Below are 25379 nucleotides of genomic sequence, written 5' to 3'. Positions count from 1 at the left end.
CTGTGATACGTACAGCAGGGTTCATTATACATGCTGTGTTGCTCCGGGGCATGATGAAACCTGTTTGTCCCTATGGACGACTGGGCTGAAGCTGAGTCAGCCAATATTAGAGGGGTAGGGAGGTCCAGGAGCATGACAGATGTCATTCCCTGCTCCCCACTGTGTTTCCATGACACAGTCTCATCATGTGTCAGTGAGTAGGTTTATCACCAGAGACTTTGTTTGTGTTTATGAAACAAGAGAAACAGTAATTAGCCTGTCAGGCATCATGCATCTCTTTGTGCACAAACACACACACACTCACACACACATAAACACATCTTTTAGCTGACACAAGTTGCAAGAAGCAAGTGAGAAAAACTCATCAATCAATAATTAAATCTACTGAGACGCTGTTAGAAGTTGTTGTCTTACAATTGAATTAAATGCTATTTAAATCAAATTAATTTAAATCAAAATCTTGTTTCAGCCCTGTGCTACTCTGTATATTTTCCTGTTATTGCTGTCAAATTATTACAGAATACTATACTTCTTTATTTCTGAATTCAAGTCATTGTATAAAAACAAAGAGATTTGAAAGTTGCTTCAGGTAGGTATTAAGATACAGTACTGTCCGTTGATTGATTTTGAAGGAAAGTGAAGTTTCAGAATCATCATTTCTGAAGGAGCAGTGGTCAATAATGATGCTCTGGATGTCAGAGCCTCCCAGGCAGTATGTGAATACACACGTCTCTGCAGGCACTTTAAAGGATAAGTCTTGAGATATGTTGCTTATTGCCAACAAAGCCAATGAAAAGACCAATGAAATGATCATACTAATAAGAGTTAATACACCAGTGAGCCACTGGATGATACGTTCCTTTATTATGATGAACATAGGTACTGTTAGAATACTACAACTATTTCTTCCTGTTTGGAAACATTTGCTAAAAACTACAGTGCCCAGCTGTTAGAAAATGAAAGTATATCTCCACATTTAAAAATGTAAGTCTCCAGTGGGAATGAGCTGGAGATGAAAGCTACAGACAGGTTGGGGATGTCAGAAAGTCCTGATTGACAGATGTAGTTGTTTTTGGTCTTTCCATAAGATTTGATGACAGTAAGAAAATATATAATATCTGCAGCCTTAGAGTTCAAATCAGTGTGATCAATAACGAAGTAACTTTGACAAAAATAAACTCAGGCTGGTTCAGTTTGATGGATCATCTGTCTCCAGCAGTTTTAAAGTCTTTGCGTTTGGATTTTCAGAGCATAATGAAATTAATCAAAACAAAGGGCAGCCTAGCTGCCGGGGCATTCTCATTTATAAATCTAAACATGTCCTACTTTAGAAAATGCTCAGTAGCAATGTAATATACGGATGCTGTGCAGCACAAAGGCTAAATCCTAATAAAGCTTCAGTTGCCCTGTGGAATAATTTATACATGAAACAACAGAGAGTAGATGTTTGGTGAGCCAAACTTCCTACAGAGATGTTCAACTGCAAACAAACTAACAGTGTATTATAGGTTCTCACATTTAGACACTGTCATATGTCATGTCCATATGTGCATGTATTCAGCTGGACCAGTGGGTGACCAAGGGAGGCACTGACCCCTTGCCCCTGGAGGAGGAGCACTGCTCTGTGGTGGAGGTGACAGAGGAGGACATCCAGAATTCAGTCAAGTTTGTTCCCAGCCTCTCTGCAGTGGTAAGAAGCACAGAGTGTCCTCTATTCACCAAGCACTTCAATCAGCAGCACTTAGAGGAGCTGAGTTCCTCTGTTAACCGTAATTGTGACAAAATAATAAGCAACATGGAGACCAAGAAAAAGGAGTCATTTTACATTTAGCACAGCCTTGTTTACACTGATGCAGGACAAGGTTGTTTTTTATCATTGCTGAACTATGAAACCTTGGAAAAACACTTTGATGTCCCAGTTTGAAAGGTCTGTATTCCTTTCCTTTTTTTTTTTCAACCCATCTTTACAGAACAGTAAGGTTAAAACTTTACTGCAGTGTCAGGTATTTCTCACATAAACCATTACAGCCACTGCAAAGGAACCATGTCCCTGAATGTCCCGCGTCCCTACCATAGTGTTATATTCATGTGGAGATGTGCACACACAGGGTAGCAGTGCTTCATAAGGGGCACATTTGAAATGATCAATACTGTTGATCCTTCCTCATTAACATTTGAGGAAGTGGGGGCAGGGTATGTCATCATAATGTCAAGACATCTTATATATGTACTGTGGCCCTGAAAGCTCAACACACTGCAAAACACACACAAATACACAAACATACACAAAATTCAGAAAACATCTTCACCAATTTGACAGCATTGGTCAAGAGACTCTGTTCACCTGTTTGTGATTGTTTTTCATAACAGTTTGGTGTATTTTCCATCCAAAGCCATCAGTCAGAAGCTCGATCAGTGGTCACACACTGAAGCTTCAATCACACATCAAACTGATCACAAAATCATTGATCATACAGACATAAACACACTGCAGGTGTGAGCCGGTTTAGCTTAAATGAAATGTTTCTTCTTCACTAGTTTGTGTACAGAACCATCCACCACCTTATTAAAATGCAGGGATGAACAGTAAATAGTGAATTACACACTGGGCTAACAGAAGTTCTTTTTTTGATGCAGTCTTTTGCACAAAAACAACATGTTGAGAGCTAAGATATTCTGTTCCATATTCTATTCTTCATCCCCTGCATGCAAATCTCACAGTGATATTGCTTGCAAATCCATCTACTCTCTTTGCACACACAAGCTCAAAATAATTCCCATTCGTAACCATCCTGTGTTTGTGAATGTTGCAGATCTTGGTGAAAGCCATGCTGAGGAAGCGCTCCTTCAGTAACCCCTTTGAATGTCCAAGCAGGAGAGAGGAGAGGTCTATGTCTGCACCCGGCAGCCTGCTCATGTAAGCACACACACACTCTGTCCAGCAGCCTGGCATGTGCACACCTCCCTTGCACACTTTCTAGTTGCATATCTTATCTATGGAGAGGAAACCCCAAAATAAAAGCACACAGGCCCACAGGCTCTTATTGCAGAGATTGCTTGAGATTGTGACACAGATTGATACTTCACACCTGTCTCCTCTTTCTGCTGTATCAGGTTAACTAGCACTCATTCCTGTGGCAGCAGCTGCTGCTTTGTGTTGCCATAGCACCATAATTCATTCTTTCATTGTATGCAGCGGAGCTCACAGCTTCTGAGTGTTTCTTTGTGTGTTGCTTCCAGCTTTGAAGGGTACAAAGATTCGGAGTGAGACTGAATGATACACAGCCACCAGTGCCTCAGGCTGACCTTGGATTTTCTGTTACATGGATTGAAAGCAATCGTCTTATCCCGTCATGCAGTTTTAACGTATACAGCCGAGGGCAGACTGGAGCATCAATAGCTGTTCCCTGCTGTACTGCAGGTGTCCTTGGGACAGTAATCCGTGTTATGTGTCCAGCAGACTCTATCATGAAGATGGACTACTGTAATGCCGAATGTGGAGCAGACTCTAATCTTCTATTGTGAGGGAATTTTTTTTTTTGGGTGATTTCTTCTCTATGTAGGTCGAGGTTTCCCCATTACAGTGCAGGCAGTCAGGGCTGAGAGGCGCCTTCTAAGGTGAAGGTGTTTTCAGAGGACCTGTATGCTTGAAGCAATACTGCCCCCTGCTGGAAAAGGACAAAAACAAGACCCGACAAGTAGTAGCAAGTAGCATCCTTTTTAGCAAGTGTACTTATGGGTAATGTGGTCATAACTGTGACATGCAGCATTGTGAGATGAAGTCTAGCAATCTCCCAGACCAGTATTGTCATAAATCCCAAAACATTCGATTTGCATCAGTGTTAAGCAGGAAAACAGGTAAATCCTTCACATTTTAGAAACAGTAACTCAAGCATTTAATCAGTTGACTGGCAAACTCAGCTGTTACACTGAAATGTAAAATATGACCTTCATGTTGAGGAGGTGGGGTACGTAGGAGGGAGGTCACCTCCACCATTGACCATGTCTTTGACCTCCTGAGGTGACCTTTTCCCTCTCACTTGTGACTTCTCCATCTTTTCTCCCACTCTGCTGCAGGGACTCGTGGCCCTTCCGGCCCTCTTTAAAACTCCACCCCTCTCTCAGGTAACACTCTGTGCACCACAGTCTGGCACACTGTCTGTCCAGTATCTACCAGCCGCTGTGCCCCCCATCATCTTAGACTCCTCGACTCCTGCTTATCCCCAAGTGATGGATCAGCCCCTCCCCAGCTGTCATCTCAGAGCTTTTTGCCATCTCCCCGCTGCTGTCATATAACGCTGTGTTTCATGGATAAAGCATTTTGTGTTTTTAACATTCATCATCTAAGGAAAAAGGAGAAAGAACTTCTCTGACTGTGCTGCATCTGGAGCTTTTAATAGTCCGATCATTTAGACCTCTGTCTTCACTCTGGGTGTCCAGCTTGAAATTATTGAGTAAAAAGTGGTGATATTGACTTATTTCTCTCTCTGTGTCTCTCTTATTCCTCCTCTCAGAAAGTGCAGCACAGGAGATGGGCCCAGAGAGGGAGAGCTGGAGGATCTGCATGAAGACGAGCCTTCCTCTTAAGTCTCCTGGCAACAGTGCTTTGTCTTAAACTCCATCCCTTTGCTTGAACCACTGTGCACTCACCCCTTCATCCACACCTTTCCTTCAAATCAGCGAAACACTACTGAGGACAAACTTGAGGTTTTAAATCTGATTCACTGCTTCTGTTTACAGACTTATACGCTCAGGCTTGCTTTTGGTTTTTTTTGCTTCCAGTCGTTCCTTTCTTACACTCAGCTCCCCCAAATTTCCTTCTTCACTGTGGAGTTCCTGATCTACATAGGTTGCCTGTCTTACCTGCTCAACCACTTACTGGCACCAGTGAACCGATTAGTGGAACTCTGCCAATTCTCTGGATCATTGACAGTTCAGGTTATTGATGCAGAAAACAATGAGAGCATGTTTGTCAGCTTGCATTACACTGTAATGTGGGAAAAAAAAAACAGTCAAACTCAGAATTTTTTTTTATCTGTATGGATGGTGAATAGTTATGCCTCATCATCAGGCTGTCCACAGCCACCTGTCACAGTCAGAGCCACCCTGATGAAGGGAAAAGAAACCCCTTTCCAATACCCATCACAGACTCAGCATGTAAATGACACTATTTTGTCTCTTCAGCAAAGTACAGGGCTTTTGATTTCTGATCAGTGATCAGTCATTTTAAAATTGTACATAGATGTCTTCAATGCTATCGTCTCACAGCCCTATTTTATATGTGCCATCCGTAGCTTTTATTTTGAAGCGAGATCATAAAGGTTGAAGTCCTTCCTGTGATGCCCTCGCGGCCCTGGTTGAACTTCTCTGACAGGAGGGAAAGGAAGTCAGCTGTCGGAAGGAGATCACACAGAAAGGGCGGCAGCTTTGTTATGCTTGAACAAATTTCAAAGTGACGCTCCCGATGTGATGTGTGATTATTATTTTTGGTCAGAAATTATTTCACGCCTCTTCTCCTCCTCTGTTATGTGTTGTTTGTCTGATGATTTTGGTTCTTTAACACTTTCTCCTTCCTTTCATATCACACTATAATGTTTGGTCATTGTGACAAAAAATGGAGCATTTGGAAGTGCATGTTTTTTGATGGCGACTGTGAACAGACTGAAAAAATGACTATAAACTATTCAGATTGTCCGTATTTCAGTCTATGCCACATTAGAATGTATTATACAAGATTCATGGATGCAGAGCTGATTTAAAGGCATAAATAATCTCATTGTCCAAGTTTAACATCGGCGAGCGCTCTTGCACATGAAATTGAATAAACTTATGCAACAGCAGAGGGACTGTACACAAATGATTGAAATAGGAAGGGAGGTCAGAAAGGGGGGAGGGTTATGTATACTTTCTTTTGTTGAGGGAGACTGTTTTGAGACTTTACTTTTTATTTTTAACAACACAAATCTATATTTAAAGATTCCTTAATAGATAAAAAAAATATCACAAATTTACAGTTCACAGTGGGTCAAAAAGGTCTCTACATTTATTTTTCCCACAAAAATAAATTCTAAAAAAAGTTAAATGCCTTATATAAAATTGGCTGATTGCTATCTTTGCGCTAAATTTTGAAATTGCTAATCCCACTTGATATATTGGCATTAGTGGCTATTTTGAAAAAAAAATAAAAATATATATATATAGGTTTAAATTACTATTACTAACATGCTTTTGCTTTTGAACCCCCCTATTCACCCAAGTAATTTTTGCACAGTCCCTAATTAGTTTCCCTGGCTGACCTTTTGAGGTTTCAACTAGACATGCAAACATATAGAGCTGAGCACCGCTGGGATTATGGATGTATGAAAAGAATGAATGAACATTTTTTTGTGATATGAGTCCCTTGTTTGCCTTTTAAAGTGGTTGGCTAGCTTTAGAAAAAAATCTGTGGGTTTTGTCTCCACCGACTCAACTCAATGAGAACATTTCTGCCTCCACAGCAGCTCTGCCTCAGATAAATGTTTATATAACTCCATTTGGATTCTGTCCTCCTCTTTTGCTGGGCTGGCTCGTTGATACCATGAATGAAAGCATGTTAGGCTGGCAGAGCGCTCGGATCACTTGAACCGCAGTGAAAAGGAGCATTTCAATGTCACGATTAGGCACAGGCTGCCAACAACAACAACAACAGATCCCCATCCACTTCAGTGCTGTCCTCAGTGTGGCTGATTAGAAACAGGGAGTGCAGTGCTTTGCATTTCCTCTATTAATGCCCTCGGTATCCTCCAGTGAAGGACACTGACTGAAGATGGATGGGTGGAATCTGTGTTTAGGGGTTTATATTCACAGAGGCAGGGAATCAAAATGCATCAAAATCATTAGAAAGTCAAGTTTATTATCATGTGGGAGAATGTAGATCGTTATATATTCTTTTTATCTTATTGTTCAGGAACACAGCTGGTAAAATATCTGTTTGTATAGGATAAGTGAACATCTTTGTCTAATTGTCTACAATGTGTTTGTGTGTGCAGTTTAAAAATAAGGGTTGTGGATATTCACGTGATGATGCTTGTGTTTATTTTCTCTGTGGTTGGGGTGATGTAAGGTGAAGTCCTGAGGTCTGTTTGAAGAGTAACCTTCAATGAAGGGCTGATTGAACCAAAAAGTATAAAATGGTGTGTTGTATTTTATTTGCTTTAAAGCTGTGTAACACTCTTTATTATAGTGAGGAGTTGCCAGATTTACATTTGTGTGTTTCTACAGATGTTTTGTCGGTGACACAGGTGCAATATTGTTGTCGTCTTAATCATCAGTGCATTATTGGCTCACTCCCCTGCTGTCAGAGCACTCGGGCCAGTCATCCTTGTGTGCGTGTTTTAGTTGTCCTTGTTGAAAGTTGAGCTAAAACATTGCTTATATTTAAATATTTGCACTTTTCCACTTGCAGATGCATATTGAAGTTATTGTGATTACAGATAACACTACTGGTACCAGCCAGCTATGACACATTGTACAGTTTATGATCAAGAGGAAAACTGTGGTTCACCTGTAAAAGACCATGTTTACTGTGTATCGGTATGTTTTTTCTCCTGTGCTTTTTGATGCATTACTCTTTGCTATGATCTGCATGCCACAGCATTGCTGCTTGGTTTTTGACAGTTTTTACTTATGAAACTCAAAATATGTTTCCATTTTTCAGTAACTTATTCTGGTGTCCATGTTAAAATGCTTTAATAGCTACGGCAACGACATTGGTTTTGAACAGTTTTTTTTTTTTGTTGTACATATCTATATGATAAAATAATTGTGAATGTGTGTATATGTGGGGCAGCAGACCTCTGGGTTTTACTGCTGAAATGATGCATAAGGGTAAAACACACTGTAAATCTCATCATGAGCCAGGTTCAGAGTGCAGGTGCAGCTTGAACAGTCTTTTCATGCACCCAGCCAACAGTTATTTAACAGTTAAAAGGTGTTTTATATTTTTTATTACTTCAATGATCATAAATTAGCCCACATTTTGGGGCTGATGAAGACCTGGTGAAGAACACACCACCATTTATAAAGGCTTTTTCTGTGTTTTGATTTCTAATTCCTGAACTGAAGTATATGAGCAGAAAGTTTTTCCCCTGGATTGCTTGGTCCAGCATGTGTCAGTCAATCCATATAGGCCACACCCATTTCCTCCTAAACCCGCCCCAAAAATCTACAATTTTTTTTTGGCTAATTCTCACTAAATTTTAATATAACACATCTGATTGAACCCAGCTGTAGAACAAAACCTCTAATGTTTTTGTTTGTTTTTAATAGGTATACCAGTCATACTGCATGATGCAGTTGCAACCACTTTTCAAAGATTTCTGCACATAGTTTCAACTGTATCAATCAGCTGATAGTGGCACCACATGATGTATTTAAATGGCCATAACTCATATGTGATTCTTTTGAAACGTGGCACAGTTCATCCTTGTAGAGAACCCTCGTACTTACACAGCCTTTACACTTAAAATACACTGGATTGTGCAGCCTTGGCAAAGGTTGCACACGTGAAATTCTTTCAAGCTTAGCGCCATTACAGCAGTAAAGCACAGAAGAAAAATGAATGGGTTCCAGTTGCAGCACAAGAAGTGAGTGACAGGACTAATTTCTCATGATTTCAGGCCATTATTATATCCAGAGAAGGGGGAGGAGGAGGGGGAGGAGGAGGACTGTGGGAGAGCGAGTCTGTACGTGAAGCCAGGGACGATTGGAATCACTGCTGTGTATCTTATGTGACTGTCCTGACGTGTGTGCTGAAGGTGCCTGTTGTCTCCGTGTTTCTGGACGTCAGTCTCGTGTTGTCCTGTGCATCTCTCTGAATGTACTCACTCGCCTGCATCAGTTGCTCATATGAAAACAGACGCATGGCACATGGCTATGGAATGCAGTTGTTACAATGTAAATATGTACCAATATATATAAAGAAGCTATTTTTTGCATGCTTTTTGTACACCTACACATAATCAGAGACAATAAAAAAAGAAAATTTAAATCCTTTTGATATTGTGTCTGTGTTCCTCTTTGACTGTTGGCACCGTGAGACAAAAGCAAATGCAGGAATATCACTGTACGTCTTTTATTGAACTCAATTGTTGATCACAAGGTGCACACAAGGGATGAATCACTCTGACAGTGGCACATCCACACGTCGTGTGTATAATCTTGCTGTGACAAAGACAGTGACAGAGGTAATGGATGACTTATGGATGAGTTGTGTACACACAAGAGCACCCAAGTGCCAGAAATTGGTCTTTCACCTGTACGGATATGGAAACAGTTACGAGGTGAAGGTTACACCCAGAGTCTATGAACAAAAGTAAACCAAGCTACACCCAAAAGAGTACACATACGTCTGAGCAACGCAAGAGTCACAGTTACTCAGGCTGGTTTTAAGAGAGGGATGATGTTGTTGGTAGAAGATGCTGCTGGAGATCAAAAAAAAAAAAAAATACAGGGCATGTGGAGCATTGTCATTTGATGCTGTCCTTTTCGGTCTGAGTCCCTTTTCAGTCCATTTACACTGTGTGAATGTGTGTTTTCTTGCAGGGTCTTGTGCAGGGCTCCAGCACAGTACAGCTTCAAAGCAGCATGGCCATTGACTTCAAGGTTTTTCCCCAGGTCACTTCTACACAACAATAACAGATAAACAGATCAGCCATCACATAAGTAAAAGCAAATGAGCCTTATTTTTTAATCCAAAATATAAATAAATCTCTTACTTTAGATAAATCAGTCTCTATGCTACCTGCCTCCGAATCAGGATCCTAGAAAATAAAAGTCAAAGCCACAGGACAGGAGCCATTTAGACCTCTCAAATAATGTGCCAAAAGATTTTCTTCATCATCACATGACAGAGTACTTTGAAAAAAAAAAACAACTCTGCTGTCTAGACTTCTACATGCACTCACGTTGGACTTGTCAGTGCCTTGGACTTGTCTTGCATTTGCTTCAAGGGTGTAATAGGCACTTGTGTCTAAACGGAGCAACTTGCTGTCATGCTGTAAATACAAAATGTTCTGCCTGTTTCAGTTACAGTGAAGCTGTCTGAGTTAGATAGGAGGAGATTTCATCTTCTATCAGATAAATGGCACAAATGTTATGGGAATAAACACAGCTTTAATCTGGTAGTTGCTGACGCTTACTGCTCCTGCGTGCTGGTGTTGTTTCTAGTTCTGGTCTGTAGCAGTCCTTCACAAGAACTGAAATCCACCCGATAGATGTTCAGATAGCTAAAAACTTCGCTGATGTCTGTTCTGTGTCCATGGGAACTAAAACTGTTAAATGCCTCTCTGCTTCCATCTTGTGTTCAGACAGATTACAACACAATTTACATTAGATAATCAGTTTTTATGCAGAGTGCATCTTACCTGTGCCTGTGTATCTGTATATTTGAATTTCATATTCTTGTAAAATTCTCTTTTTGGCAGCAAATAGAGCAGCACCAAGTCACATACTACAGTTGCCTGAAATAATGATTTGAAAAAAGCACAAATATATTAGTTTGCATACAAAGTATTCCACAGACAAGAAATAATTATTGCAGGTATGAGTCAGGCTACAACATACCACTCCAAAAATGCCTACTCCAGAGCCTATAGCTGTCAGTGTTGGGATGATGTCAAACTTTCTTGCCTGTGAAGGACAGAGCGCCAATTATTCAAAATCCCCCTTTTTTTTCCCCAAATTCTCAAATTGGAAATTCAAATAAATAAAAATATTCAAATATAGTGCTTACCAGTGATTGTACAATGATATCAAATCTGATCCCAAACACTTTGAGAAGGGTTCTTTTCTGAACGTTGTTCTCCAAATAATGCTTTGCATACCTAAAATATGTCACAGAATATTTTTAACAAGGCATTTGGTAAATGTTTTACAACATATCCCCAATCATCTGCACAATGACACTCATTTCTCATATAATAAACTGCTGTGAAACATCAGGGCTTTTAAATCTTTAGAATTCAACGAGAAAAAATGAAAGGTTTCACACTCCCTCTCTGAATTATCCAGTTAGAAAGGAATAAATTATTTGTCTATTATTAATGAACAATGGTAACACTGACGGCACAGTACTGAAGGTTGCCATTGCAATTACAGTCAACAATTAGCAGTGCCATAATATAAATAATAGCCTGGTAATGACTATGCGTACAGGATGAGAACAAAGAGAGCAGACTATGCTCAGAACGCATTAAACATGTGACAGTTTGAGTCAAATCTCAGCTGAGCTGTTTGACCGAGGGCGAGTAAACATTATAAACTTCAGGCTCTCTGCACTCAGTACAAACTCAACAGACCTGAAGCAGAGCAGTATCAAGAGCTAACAGTGACTGAGGTTCACGGGAAATGAAGCGAGAAAAAGATAGTTCATTTGCTACTGTACTATATGATGCAAGTACATCAACATGGGATGTTATAACACATTTATTCAGTGTTATAACGTCCCATAAAACAGAGCTAGGAGAGCTATTTCCAGTCTTTGTGCCATGCTAAGCGAAGCTGAGCTAACCAGCTGCTTCACACTTCACAACCATTCCAATGGTATCAGTCTTCTCATCTCCCTCACAGCTGAACCAAAAAAGCTTATTTCCCCAAATGTCAAACTATTGCTTGAGCACCACAGCCAGGCTCAAGAACACAGTGTTTCCTGCAGTGTAACACCTGAGTCCGTGTTAATTCAGTATATTTACACACCTGAAGTTGTATCCCACTGATGCTCTGACTTTGTCTGTCTCAGCAGGGTTTCCATACAGACCATGGAAGTTGTACGTTGGTTTACAATGTTTTACATCCACATCAAAGTTACATGTCCAGTCGACCACAATGCCAATGGCCCCTCCCTGTCAAGACACAAGCACATAATACATCATAGACGTCACCGCTACCACATGAGAAACAAAAGAAACAAAACACAACAAAAGACAATGCATGTGCAGCTGTGACTAAGTGGAATAGAAATCTGCTTCAAATCCACCTGGAAATCTGTCCTATCCATTCAATATGGAGTAAAGATCTTATCCAGCGAACTTACCACTTGGGCTATTGTTTCAAAATTAAAGCCAGAGAGTTTAACTATGTCTCCCAGTCTGAATATTGGACACAGTGGAGCTTCCTTTGGATCATAAAGGCATTTGCTGATGTATTTGGCATCGATACCCTCCACCAGATTACTCCTGAAAACACGATTGGATGTTAGAGAGAAAAGTCCACAAAAACATTGTATTTGCTTGCATATAATAAATAAAAGGACTCTACTGATTTCTTATGATTGTTTTTAACTTTAAGCAATACACTGTCTCCAAAAATATTGTTGACTGACACCATCTGGGAGCCACTATTTTGTACACTTGAAGGCATGATGTCCTCCTTTATCCTTCTGAGGTGGATTTAAACAGACGTTTTAGCACTTTCTCATGTAAAGACAAGCTGTAACATTTTGCTTTTACCAAAAGTAAAAGCAAAATGTTACACTTGCTTTTACCAAAAGTTTTAAATCAATTTGAAAGTGTGACACTTATCATTGTCCACCTGTATTTGCTGAAGGTGGAGCAAAAATCTGTCTTATTTAACCACATCTGTAGCATCTGCCGAGCTAAATGTAATTTGACATGAATGAGGTCCATCACCTTGAGACGCCAAATAAGGGGAAAGTTACAGAGTTTTTGATGAACAGAGTGTAGTTCTCTGCAGACATCAACAGAGGAGGACTGGAATGGAAAAGACAAATGAAGTTATTTTGAGGAGTATTCAGCATAAATCATATTTAAATTATATTTGTCCTGTACAGACTATTATTTAATCCCAAAAACAGCACAGAATCACTACAAATTCAATAGTCAGATGCATTAAAAGTCAGTACCAGCGTGCAGTGTAAGAATAATTCAGTGTCTCCACGTACTCTGGTATGTTGTGATCATCCTCAACAGGGCACCAAGCCAAAACCTCACAGGTCTTTGTAGTATTCACACAGACTCCCGTCATTTCCCCTTGAAACAGGAACATACCAGAGTTCATCACGGACACCAAAGTGAAACTGAAGAAAATGTGTTTCAGGCAGCAAAAAAAGGCACAAGCTTTGGCATTAAAGCAATTCTGAACATCGTCTGCCCCCACTTTTCACCTTATCTTGAATTAGCATCACGAGCAGCAAGCGAAAAGCCAAGCAAAGCGAACGCTGACATAGCTGCTTCCTTTATCTCGCCCTGATCCTAACATATATAACTTCTCTCCATGTGATTAGTTTTGTCAGTATCAGTCTCTCTCATCATGTGCTGGATGGGCTCACAGACACTTCTCCAGCAGGCGTTTGGTCACTCTGCTTCAGTCTCTGACCTTTCATCAGAGCCCACCATTGTGTGTAGCTACAGGGACGCCCCCTATGTTTACTTGTCTACAAGCATAGAGACAGTATGCCGCCTCTTAAGGGACACTGGCACCTCAAGGTGAATGTGACTGGTCTAAAACAGACAGATCTAAAGCTTTGACTGATTGAAGGTGATGTGGGACGCAGAGGACTTGAAAGGCTCTGGATTTAACCCTGGGACAGATGGAGGACAATAAATTTATATAAGTGCTCTTTGAACTTGCCGTCAGTGCTGTATGTGTTTGGACCTATTAAAAAAGGAAAAATAAAAAGCTGTCGTCTGGAAGGTTATTTGATTTTAATGTCTCTGTGTGCTTGTGTTGTGTCATCTCATATTCACAAGAGTTAATGTCACATCTGTGCCTGTGTTTATATATATATATATATATATATATATATAAATATATATATATACATGCATGTGTCAACTTGCTTAAGGCAGGGTTTTACTTGCACGCTTCAGTGAGCAACAATCTGTAATACGTGCACACACAAGGTGTTTGCTTGCTAAGACTTTGGTTGTTGATTTTAATCTTTTTTTTCTATGTGCTAGACAATAGCAATGTATCTAAGGTGTTTACCTTAGCTGTGACAGTGATGAGTCAGATCTGGTTGGGATCTGTATTTTAGTTTCTAGTGTGTGAGCCACAACCCATTTTACAAATACACTGCTCCATAACCATAACCTGACATGATCCTCTACCTCCCTCAGTACAGCCCAGCCCTGTCACTGGCTTTAAGAAGTTTAAGAAGGGCTTTCGTCTCTGGCAAAACAAAACAAAATAATGAAAATCCAGAGATCTGGACTGATCTGAGTTTGGCCACAGGCACACAGACGGTTACTCAGTGAGGACTACTGAGGTCACACACTGTCAGGCCGTCAGGATTTACCATGTCCCGTACGTTTGAAACTCCCTCCTTCACAGTCGGCATCTGAGCTGCAGTTGTGCTTTCCTTTGAGCTGTCGTGAACAAGAGACCGGGGTCAGTGTGTGTATACAAGTATGGAATGTGGATGTGAAGAAACTAGGACAATTTAAACATGAAAACAAAACGACAAAGTGAAAATAAAGTCTCGCATTTATTTTGATATTCAGCATGATACAGAAACCATGTTTATGTCATCTTGAAGCCATTAAGTTTAAAAAGACATTTTTTCTGTAATTTGACAGCTTCACAATTACCCAATTACACAAACAGTCTTGGAATGAGACTCAGTTTCCGTTTTGTTTTACTATTTATGGAAGTGTATAAGTTAGAGGGAGAAGGCGAAAACATAGAGGAAGAGAAAATCAGTGAGATGGAGAGATGAAACGAAACAAGTGGGAGCATTTTCACATACCTCAGGACACTTTCCAATACTCTGGCCTTCAGTTATGATGTAGTTTGTCATCACCACAAAAGATGAGTCTCCCTAAGGTTAAGGATTAAGAGAAGGAACATGTTATATATTTCATTTTATTTAGTTATGTCTTATAATGGCACAACACAATGCAGCGGCTGATATACAACATGTAAGGTTTATAGTAGGCAGCCTGTCAAACATTAATCAGCTGTTTCCACTGATGACCCTGCTGATATCATAAACACATTCAAACAAAATCTTGTTCATCCCCAAAAGTATACAACTTTAATGAATAGCTAATTTTGGAAAATGGGCTTTTTTTCTGAGCCACGGTGAGAAAATTGATGCCACGCTCATATCTGTATGGTAGATAAGTATTGACCTAGAGCCAGGAGACTGTTAGCTTAGCATAAAAACTAGTAGCCTTGCTCTGTCTGAAGCAAAAACAAGACTAAGTTAACACATATCACATGGTCAATGTTTGAAACTGAGGACATTGATGAAATCTGTTGTGGAACCGTTGTAAAGAACTGACATCATCATTTCCCATTTGCGTTCAGCCTAGTGTCAGCTGGTTTCAGCCCTTTATCTGTTTGCTTCCTTCCTCCTCTCTGTGCTCACACATACAGTATTTTAATACAGCTGAATCCTCAATAAAGCTGTCCTCATTTACACGTTTTTCTGTTTCTGTTGTCAGACAAGAACAAGTTGGGACTACATGTTAACCAGCAGTCACGTCCAAGCCATTTCCAAGCTGCTGCTCTGCTCTGCTACATTAATTAAAGACATTAAAGACTGTGCTGTGATTTAAGCTGTATTTACATGTGAAATTATGACTGACTGAACAGAGTAGATACAGAGAGGGGGCATTACTGCGGACTCTCTTCTATAAGGTTTGTCCAAAAAGTGACTAGATCTATCACTAGGTTCCTTTTAAAGTCTAAATCTAGTTAGAAATGCACTCAGTTGGCAATACTGCAGCCCCTGAACGCCCCCTAATAGAAACACTGGGCCACATGTGGATACATTCATTTAACAGTGTGAATGCACCTACTCTGCCACAGTCGAACAAGTCCTGTCACAGTTTCATAATGAACCAAAAATATTTCTTGTCTAGGCTGAATCTGAACATGTCATAGACATAAAAAAAAAAAAAATCTGTACAAATATTTATATTTTTGAACCATTTTAGCAGCTGCAAGTGGAGACAGTGGCATTTTAGAGGCATTTTCTATCAAAATAAATCAGAAATTAAGTGAAAATGAAGGGAAATCCAACAATCAAGTATTCTGCAAGAGTCCGAGCTGGCAGTAGCAGCGATGGAGCATGGACATGCAGCCGATGTGGACAAACATCCTTTTTTCTGATGCAGATCAGCAACAGCAGCCGAGACGCACGCGCCATGCGTCCAGTGTGTCTCTGGCATTAACAGCCCATAAAACAGAGTCAGGCTAGCTGTTTCCCCCTGCTTCCAGTCTTTGTGCTAAGCTAAGCTAATCAGCTGCTGGCTACAGCTGCACACACGTGAGAGAGGTACGAATGTTCTCATCTAACTCTGCCACAAAGTAAATACCAATGAACTATTGCTCCATGACATCTGAGAACAAGCAGTTTGTGATGTGTGTGTGAAGACTGCGAGGTGCTGTGGCAACACCACAAAACCTGTCAAACACCTGAGATGTAATCACAGGACTCAATGTCACCTCAGAGTTACTGAACGTGACCTCTCGGCCATGTTTGTGGTGTCGGTGCCTTTGGGAGGATTTGTTTTTCTTTAATGCAAATATCGAACAATTAATATGGCTTGCGGTTAATTGACTTACAGAATGTCTGTGCTTCTGCTTTTTGAGGTGTTGGAAAGTCTGGTGTTATTTTGTTCATTTGTTCGCTCTAACTACCACATATCAGTGACTGCGCTCACCATATATGGCTTGCTACCTAGCTTGTTCACCAGCAAATTAGCCAGCAAATGAATTAGTCTTAGGTTAGCTGCTCAGCTATGCTAACAATGCTAACAGGAGAGCATGCTTGCCACAGTTATTAAGCGTTTTCCAGGGAGCCTGATTCAGATGGTGAAGCGTTCATTAACAGAAACTTGTGAGTTTCTTGGTCTGTAGAACATCTTCTTTTGATCTTTTGAAAGTCCCAAATGGTACACTTAATGTATGCTTCTTTATTATTAGAGAATAAGAAAGAGTAGTCTGATGTCTTATTTGAAATGGTTATAGCCTACTTATCATTTCCCTTCTCTGAACATATTAACCTTTTGTACAAAGTATCGGTATCGTATTGGTTTCGATGGTACCAGCTTGGGTCTTACCTGGTATCGGATTGGAAAGGAAATCAGTGGTATCGCATATCCAACTAGTCCTAACCTCTGACTGAACACAGTTTCAGGTACAAAGGAACAAATTGTCACACAGGCCATGTTCAGAACATGAAATATGGCCTATTAGATTAAATTTCTCTCAAAATAAACCACTACCACAAAAAAACATCCATTAAAGTGATAAACTGAATAAGCAAAACAACCACCATCAGGGGAATTTCCACAGACAAAGGGATGAATTTCAGAATAAAGATACCTACCTGATCAAAGTGTGAGTCATCATACCAAAGTGTACTTTTCATCTTGGTTGGGTTTATCATCCCAAACCATGTGCTAAACCCACTCCGAATTAAACAAGGCCCACACCCACACCTCAAAGCAAACAATGACAACATTCATTGTGTATTCTTTATTTCTTTCCCACAGATAACAGGATGCAGCAACATTTTAGGTAAACAAAGAAATATATTTGATCAGTGTCCCTTTTGGAAGATTGTTTGCTCAGTTCTTTGCAAGATTCACGAAATGACTTTTGGAAAGCGCAGGGACACCTTGATGTTGACAAAGCCATATTATCATGAGGGTCAAAACCTGCAGTAACTTTCAGCCTGTGTATATGCCATTCCTACTTACGTCAGCTATTGGATCTGACATAAAATCAAGCCAACACAGATGTTTTAAATATGTGACCAAACCTTGAACTTTGTCAGAATCTGACCAGTGACCAGGATTCTTCAGGAAGCAAAGCGTTGTGATGTTGCTTGTCTGACTCAGCGTGACGTTTAATCACTCTGACAGTTTGAATCATGGACTGTGCAAGTTGACTTCACGGCATCTGACTCTGCCCCAGATCCAGCAAAATCCCACCAATGGTCAGTGACTTTTTATCAGGTGCAAAACAAATGCTTGACCATTAGGAGTCATGTGATGGGCACATATTAAATGTTCCTGCAGGCATGAAAGGCTTCAGCCAACCAGTCACCTACCTGTGGAGGGAAGACGTAGTCGGCCACATCCCAAACTCTCTCCCTGCCAGTCACATTGGTGTAGCCCACACCTTTCATTTTGGTGAAGACGGAGCTGACTGCTGTGTCTGTGGACTGGTACCCTTTCTCGTAGATGAAAACCCACCTGTATGGGACACACAAAGCATCCTGTCAGGCCTGTCAGCACCTCACACTCCCACTCCACCCCAGCCAAGCATCTAACCCCACAGGCAAGGGCATGTATATGGGTGATGTTGACTTTCTGCACAACTATTCCACATGCCAGCAGCACACCTCAGAGGGACACGTGTGCATGTGATTGTGGTTATGCAACATCATGGTGGTTGTACTCCATCATCACTAGGATAAACTGGACATATTGAATCTCTGAGTGCAGACATTATCATTTTATATCATTTTTTTCAAAGTGACAACTTACCAGTTTCAAAATATATTGGGCAACATAGTCAGAGGATTGCAGTAAACTGTTTCACGTCAATTAAGCAAGAAAATAGCTGTTTGTGATCGCAGCTGTGGTCAGTAGAGCTACTGTGCAAATTTCACAGATGATGCACAGATCACCAGATAGCATTTCTAAGTAATCTGAATGTCATCTTGCATGTTTATCAGTGCAAACAGATGTAAACCATTCTCTCCTCTCTCAATAATGTTGATTATATTAAGGTCATTTACTGTAATTACTCCCAATTTTGATAATGATCAGTTGCTCTCTCAGGCTTTTGGATCCCACTGTATGTCTATTTTAAGGTACTACATTTCTCATTAAAGAGGGAAATATTTTACTTCTTACTCCACTGTATTTGTTTAACGGGTATAGCTACTTTTCATAAATATAAAAAACATGAAACATACAAAAACAGTCATAAGAATACAATACAATTTATTGGTAAATATTAAATCACTGGGTCCAAGTCTTTTGCTTCTCTCATTTCTTTCATTTAAATAAATAACTTGAGAGTTGAGGGCGGTCAAATTATCCTGTATTTCACAAAAAAGCAAAGATTAGAGCAAGTGTAAGTTTTGCTACTGCTAACCAGCTAGGCCTGGCCTTGTTGGTCTGTCTTGTCACTTTCCACTACTGAGTTACTGTAGCGTCCAGTCTGCCCTGACGTGACCCAGAGGGTGAATTGGTATTGTAAACATAACGATGGCTGAAGGTCTCGGCAGGATTGCTAAGTAAACAGCTGCTAATGCTAACTTTGACTATGTAGCAATAGCAACACTTACAAATAGCTCCTTTAAAAACATGAATACAAACATTTTTCCCCCTTTTTTCTACCCCATTAATAAACTCATGACCCCTCAGATTAATCTTGTGAACCTTGGACCAACACCTAAACTGGGAACCATTGGCCTAAACTATCTATTAGTATATAAAGTGGTTAATACTAAGTTCACCTTGAGCAGCTTGAAAAGTAACATGAAGCTTACACATTAATGCATCTGTTTTGGCAATTTATAACTGAATAGTATTTCTTCCATCTCAACAAAGACAAAGTTCTACAGCAGAACTTCTGTTTTTTTTTTTTTGCTTCATACACCAAATATCAAATAGGCCAGTTTTGTTCTGGTAAAAAACTGCAGTAATGTCGAGTTGACTAAATTAAGAACAAATGCCTGAATCCTTCACCACATAAAAGGATTGTCATCAAGTAGAAAACCAGCTTCAGAGTCGGGTGCAGTACTTTTTGATTTCTGCAGAGTGAAGCTTCTCATTGTGTTGCTCAATCTGTGTGTGTGGCCAGGAGGTATGGGTAACAGCTGGTATGCACTGGACAGATAATGTATGTACACACACAGGCATGCACGCACGCACACACGCACGCACGCACACACATACACACACGCACACAGAGAGAGAGAGAGAGACAGGGAGAGAACTATTTTATATACTGTAGGGTGTGAAAAGCAATTATCCCCTGGCAGAAAGTCTACAGGGCAGCATGTGTTGCAGCACGCGTTCATTTGTCTGTGCACAATGAAAGCACCTTACAGCAACAGGTGAACAGAGACATCTTTCAAACAGCAGAGCGAAATAAGGTGCACAATGAGCTAAAAGCCACAACTTCTATCAGTTAAGCAAATCAAATTATGTAAGTTGGAGCGTACACTGAAGGGAAAGTGGAAAAATAGAGCACATTAAGAGAATATAGAAACCCATGAGCATGAAATAATGGAGGGATGTTCAGAAACAGCAGTCTAAGTGAGATGTGTATCTGCTCCGACAGAAGGAGAATGGGGAGGCAGTGAGCAGGCTCCTTGATGTGCGGAGGGCTTTTTCTTTCCACCATAATGTGGCGCTGAGATTAATATTCGTTTAGTGAACACAAATTAAAATGACAAAAAACCAACCTCTAGCTAATCACTGTGTTTTTTTAGTCAACTTGAAAGATGACAATCTGGGAATTAAGTAAAAAAACAAGCTCATCTCTATTAAATTATTCACTGCTTTTTGACTTTATTTTCAATATATATATAGAATATTTTCAAAACCATTAACATGCCATTTTAGTGTGGTATGTGTGCTCCCAAACTGTGCCTGGCCATGGATTCATTCATAAATGAGGAGAAATGTTGACAGAGTGAAAGCACAAAAATATGACCATAAAATTAGTGTACAAAAACTTCAACCCATTTCTATTATTTACTGACTTAAATTACAAAAAAGTAAAATAATACATGTATATGTGACAAGTCTGTGGTTGAAATGAAATGTAAAATTCCAGACAAGACAACCAGGGATTCACTGCTTCACTGGTTCGGTGCCTTTAGGGACACAGCCTGAGTGCTGCTCCCACCTGTCTGCTTCAATCCCAAAGAGGAGAATCTGGACAGCTTTATAATCATATCTCCTCTCATGCCCATCACTGCCCAACCTTAATGTGGCCTGATGGCTGAAAAAGGCAGGTGATGGGGGTCAGGAGGCAGGGGAGGCAGCTCTGTCATGCACAGAGAGCCTTGATAAGAGAAGAGAGCGCACATTAGAGACACACCGCAGCTCATCCCTTGCTTCTTTTTATCAGTGCACAGTTCAAACTAAAAGGATATTTCACAGTTATCGCAGCACAGTTTGAAAAATTAAAGAAATTATCATAACAAACTTTTTCTGAGTCTGGAGATTGTTAAGATTAAAACACTGTGAACCACAAAGATAAATCAGCAGTGGACCATTTCAAATCAGTTTAAATCAGCAAGCTGTTCTCCCTTTTTTTTTTCTTCTTTTTTTTTATAACCTTGCCATTAGCAAGAGAAGATGTTCTTAAATTTGTCTTTCTCTGTTACATTTTTGGTCACCATCAACATCACCAGCAGAAGGTAACACGTCTCTGTGCTGTTTGGCAGTGAATTGGGCAGCAGTTGATTGTTATCTGTGTTAGCATATGCCTGAGCGTGTTCATCACACACAGCTCCTCAGGTTCTGCTGCTCAGAGGTGCAGACACACACACATGTACACACACACACAAACACATGCAAAAAAAAAAAAAAAAAGATGCTGTGCTGTGGAGTGAGATAAAATAGCTCTCCCTCCCTGAGAGTGACTTTCCAGTGAATGACTTGAACATGTCAAAGCAAGTGTGCTGAGTGTCCGGAGTGAGTGAGTCATTGTGCGTAACCTAACAAGCATGCTGCTTTTTGTCTCAACTTGAGAAGGGCAGATAATATCGTAGGTTGATAATCTTGCACATTCTGCCATCACTCAGTCAATACTTGATTTATTTATGGTTTGCAGTGTCTGTTTGCTGTAAGTTACTGTATGTATCCTGATCAAAGGTGGCACCATCCCAAAGTCAAATAAGATCTCTTCACGTTTATCAGATGTTTTTATAATGCAGTGCAAAATGAAGATGTCAGCGTTTTGTCACTCTAAACAACCTGACCAGAAGTTGCTGGAATTTGCAGGGTCAAACTGAGGGGTCGTGTCTGCACAGACTCTGTCCCTCCAAGCAAGCTGGAACATGTAAGACAATGCAAATCCTCTCCACAAACAAATGACTGTTGCCCAAAAAAAAAAGGGTGAATGTGTGTTTCTTACCCGATGATGTAAGCCAGGACCCCCAGCTGGATCAGACGGCACACCACTCCCACCCTCCTGTTCCTCACCAGCACCTGGCGCGGGGTCTCATACTCAAAGAAGAAGTCAGAGAGTGCGTTGGTGATTTGGCTCTTCATCTTCTCTCATCGGCTGACCCACAGAGAGGAGGGTCTCTCTCTTCACCCCAATTGCATATAAGCACCCAGACTCCAATTCCTGTTCTCCCCCTGGTCGCCTCTGCCTCGTTCCTCACTGTTGGCGAGGGTCCTCTGCCTCCTCTCATAAGTGACGTCTGAGCCGTTTCATGAGAAGTCCTGTAGTGTTGGACTTCCTCCTTCCCCTGCTGCTTTATCTCTCTCTCTCTCTCCCTCTCTCTCTCTCTCTCTCTCTCTCTCTCTCTCTCTCTTCCTCTCTCTCTTCACGGGGTCACTCTCTCTCCAGTCATCTGTGCACCCTCCCATTCACCTCATCGCTGCAGCCTCTGACTTTTCATTGCACCCCTCTCCTCTCTTTTCTTACACACTAAATGTGGACATTTGTGGAATTCCCTTCAAGTTCAAATAGCTCAACAGCTGCCACACAAGCACCGGACCTCTTCCTCCGTGTGTGTGTGTGTGTGTGTGTGTGTGCAATCAAACCTTATCATCTCCACTGACACTCTCTTCCTGCATGCTAGGCAGAGATAGACGGCACATAAGCTCGATATAAACACACAGTGCTTATGCCTCAGTTTAGCTTGTTTGCCTACTCTCATGTCACCATTTGCAGACATTAAGCCGTCTTACGTTTTATCATCATTTTGTGTGTGGGGGGCACAATTTAGGTCTCTCACCCCACTCAACAATTCACTCTCCCCTTTCATATACTGTGAGGCGCTTTGCATTTATAATCTTCACTCTTGGAGGAAAGGAAGTGGCAAATGCCTAATTATAATAAAAGTGAACCAGCTCATTTCAGTATGAATAGGTTGAAACATTAAGAATATTACATAAAAGGTTTTCCATCTGAAAAATGTTTTTCTCACTTGTGTGCAGCGCTTTCTAATCTCCAGAGATTAGGGAATAGGACATCATATTTTGGAATCGTGTATAAAATCCAAATCTAAATCTGGTTAAGCCTATTCCAACAGAGATAGGAATATACATTGGAAATTGTCACAAAATGGCCAAGCCGAGACTTTAGTAGGATTATAGCAGGGAACAAAAAAAAATATGTTAGTCGCTTATTCACTGATGGACCCTCAATAGTACTAATACTCTATCGTGAATATTAAATTAAGATTTCACACACTTACACTTACACATCGTTTTGTGTCGTTACTATCAGCAGTTCATTCAACTTTATAGGGCAGCAGGCTTTTGTAGTGGATACGTTTACACACTTTTTCTGCACTAACTTGAAACAGCAGACAGTAAATGTAGTGCACTACGTAGTAAACAGGGAGTGATTTGAGATGCAGCTATAGGCTAATCAATGAACACTTTCTGCCTCAGAGTCGACAGCCATGCCAGCAGCTCTGTGAGGCTGCACTGTGAGGCTACAAATAAAGTTATTATTATTAATATTATTGTTGTGCACAGCAGTGATTTGAGCTGCCTTTACCATATTCACCATCTTAGATTATAATGCTAACATTTGCATATTAGCACTAAAGACACAGTACAGCTGGGGCTGATGGGAATGTGATTAGTCATTAGTTGTGGAGATGTTTCACTGAAAAAACTTTCACTAAAACAATTTGAAATCTATAAGATCGTTAAGATATTTTAGCCCAGACCAAAGTGGTGAGTTTAAGCCTCAGGTTGATGTCTTGGTTGATGTTGACAGACTATTAGATACAGTAATGAAGTTGGAGATCAGCTTAATTTATTTCCACGTTATCTATGCTGTGCAGCGTCAGACGGGCAGTTTGTCCATGACTGTCTCTGATTATGCCTAAAAGAGGATCTCTAATCTGTAATGAAGAAGTGAAGGTTACTGAGGTTATTGCAGTGGCAGGTGCAGCTTCTGCATGGAGGAAAAGGGACATCAAATAATTACAAAATGTGCAGAAACTGTGGTCAGTGGAGGACAAATGCAACAGAGTCATACAGGCCTTTATTTTGTCACAAGCAAACCTGTACTACACAAAAAAAACACCATCAGTAAAACCATGTGGAGGTTTGGGGGAGGATTTTGTTATTATATATTGATATGCTTCTATCAAGACTTCCAGCAGTAGGTATACTGAACACGCTCTGCGTTCATCCACAGCAACATGTAAACTCAGACAATCCAATCAGGATGTGAACTTTCTCCCTAAGAAGTACCAAGAAGTTCATTTCCCAAAGGAAGAAATCATAAACATTGGTTATTGCTTTATAAGCCTGGCCTGACCAAACAATATGCAAATCACATAACTTCACTCATGACTCAATTCTTCTGCATCGCTCATAATTTGCATAATTTCCTGTGTATTGACACATTTTGTTCTTGGCATGTTGGTGCTTGCTGAGAAGACCTTTAAAAGTGAACTTCCTCAAAGGGCAGGTCATGCCTGTATGATGCGATGTAGGTAGGTGTTGCCCTGAGTTGTCTGAGGACGCGCTTCCTCCCACCTCCAGATGTTAATCCTTTTGTTTAAAATCAGAACTGTTGACACCCCGACCAGAGGCAGGAGAGGGTGATAATAATATGACTAATTGCTAATAATTAAAGAGGAGCACCTATTCTTAAATAATAGCTTTAAATATGACATCAAATAAGAGATTTTCCAGACAATTGAAATTTTATTCCCTAATACAGTAACAACAGTGTTTCCTGAAAACATTTGAAAGGTTTTTAGTTTTTAGTTTGTCCAGCAACAACTAAAAACAAATGTTAATGATTTTGGTATCCACAAACTATTGTCAGAAATAGCTAGTCCATGTTGTTATTGCATGTTTAAGTGGAAATCTTACAGGCATTATGATTATTAGTAGGGCCAGGCAACAATTTAAAATCATAGTTTATTGATTTTTGGTGGAATCATATAGTGACTGTATGATCGATCATAATGTGTTATAATTTATATAAATTTCACAATTTTCTCCAGCTACATTATTCTATCTACTTCCACGCTTTCAATATACTTAATCCAGCATCAAAGGCATTATCAGAAACTTTTATTAGGGTCCAAAAGTTGAAGATTTTTTATTTTATTTTGTCATAATTAAATTAAAAAGACAGAGTGTAACATGTACATGTAAATAAGTTAGCTAGCTATAGCTTACAGTAAACACTGA

At 40.2% G+C, this 25379-nt stretch overlaps 2 protein-coding genes across 10 annotated transcripts in view; one reads left to right on the top strand and one right to left on the bottom strand.

The window, feature by feature from the left end:
- Positions 1 to 9028, top strand: part of camkk1a (calcium/calmodulin-dependent protein kinase kinase 1, alpha a) — a 64667-nt gene extending 55639 nt beyond the window's left edge. For 4 of the 6 annotated variants that reach the window (XM_071460397.1, XM_071460394.1, XM_071460395.1 and 1 more), the window contains 4 exons: positions 1562 to 1690; positions 2814 to 2917; positions 4078 to 4125; positions 4515 to 9028. In XM_071460397.1, coding sequence (XP_071316498.1) covers positions 1562 to 1690; positions 2814 to 2917; positions 4078 to 4125; positions 4515 to 4587 — 354 coding nt within the window. In that variant the 3' untranslated portion in view covers positions 4588 to 9028. Of the gene's footprint in view, positions 1 to 1561; positions 1691 to 2813; positions 2922 to 4077; positions 4126 to 4514 lie in introns of those variants that run through there. The other 2 variants (XM_071460398.1, XM_071460399.1) reach the window with 2 other exon arrangements.
- A 68-nt stretch (positions 9029 to 9096) lies between these two features.
- p2rx1 (purinergic receptor P2X, ligand-gated ion channel, 1) lies at positions 9097 to 22611 on the bottom strand. 4 transcript variants are annotated; one of them, XM_071460401.1, is made up of 14 exons: positions 22117 to 22611; positions 18062 to 18206; positions 14744 to 14815; positions 14306 to 14363; positions 12938 to 13025; positions 12666 to 12746; positions 12071 to 12212; positions 11734 to 11879; positions 10772 to 10862; positions 10603 to 10668; positions 10404 to 10499; positions 9945 to 10034; positions 9756 to 9800; positions 9097 to 9661 (listed from the first exon to the last, which is right to left on the bottom strand). In XM_071460401.1, the coding sequence occupies exons 1-14, from the start codon at positions 22251 to 22253 to the stop codon at positions 9656 to 9658; spliced, it is 1263 nt and encodes a 420-aa protein (XP_071316502.1). In that variant the 5' UTR covers positions 22254 to 22611; the 3' UTR covers positions 9097 to 9655. The 4 variants fall into 4 exon arrangements, with proteins under 4 accessions (XP_071316502.1, XP_071316501.1, XP_071316505.1 ...); XM_071460400.1 differs by having other exon boundaries at positions 14294 to 14363; positions 22117 to 22610; XM_071460404.1 differs by lacking the exon at positions 9945 to 10034 and having other exon boundaries at positions 22117 to 22606.
- Positions 22612 to 25379: the final 2768 nt, after the last annotated feature.

The sequence above is a fragment of the Trachinotus anak genome, unplaced genomic scaffold (genome assembly GCF_046630095.1).
Source record: "Trachinotus anak isolate AG129_WGS33_773 ecotype Australia unplaced genomic scaffold, CSIRO_AGI_Tana_v1 ptg000024l, whole genome shotgun sequence".
NCBI lineage: Eukaryota > Metazoa > Chordata > Actinopteri > Carangiformes > Carangidae > Trachinotus > Trachinotus anak.
The sequence above is the reverse complement of the archived record's forward strand: the minus strand, read 5'-3'. Positions and strand labels throughout refer to the sequence as shown.

Coding starts and splice junctions, on each gene's coding strand:
- p2rx1 (XM_071460400.1), bottom strand. CDS start 22,253: ATGAAGAGCCAAATCACCAACGCACTCTCTGACTTCTTCTTTGAGTAT. Junction 12,213..12,665: donor CCCTTATTTGGCGTCTCAAG/GTGATGGACCTC, acceptor TCGTGTTTTCAG/GAGTAATCTGGTGGAGGGTA. Junction 10,669..10,771: donor ATATCATTGTACAATCACTG/GTAAGCACTATA, acceptor TGTCCTTCACAG/GCAAGAAAGTTTGACATCAT.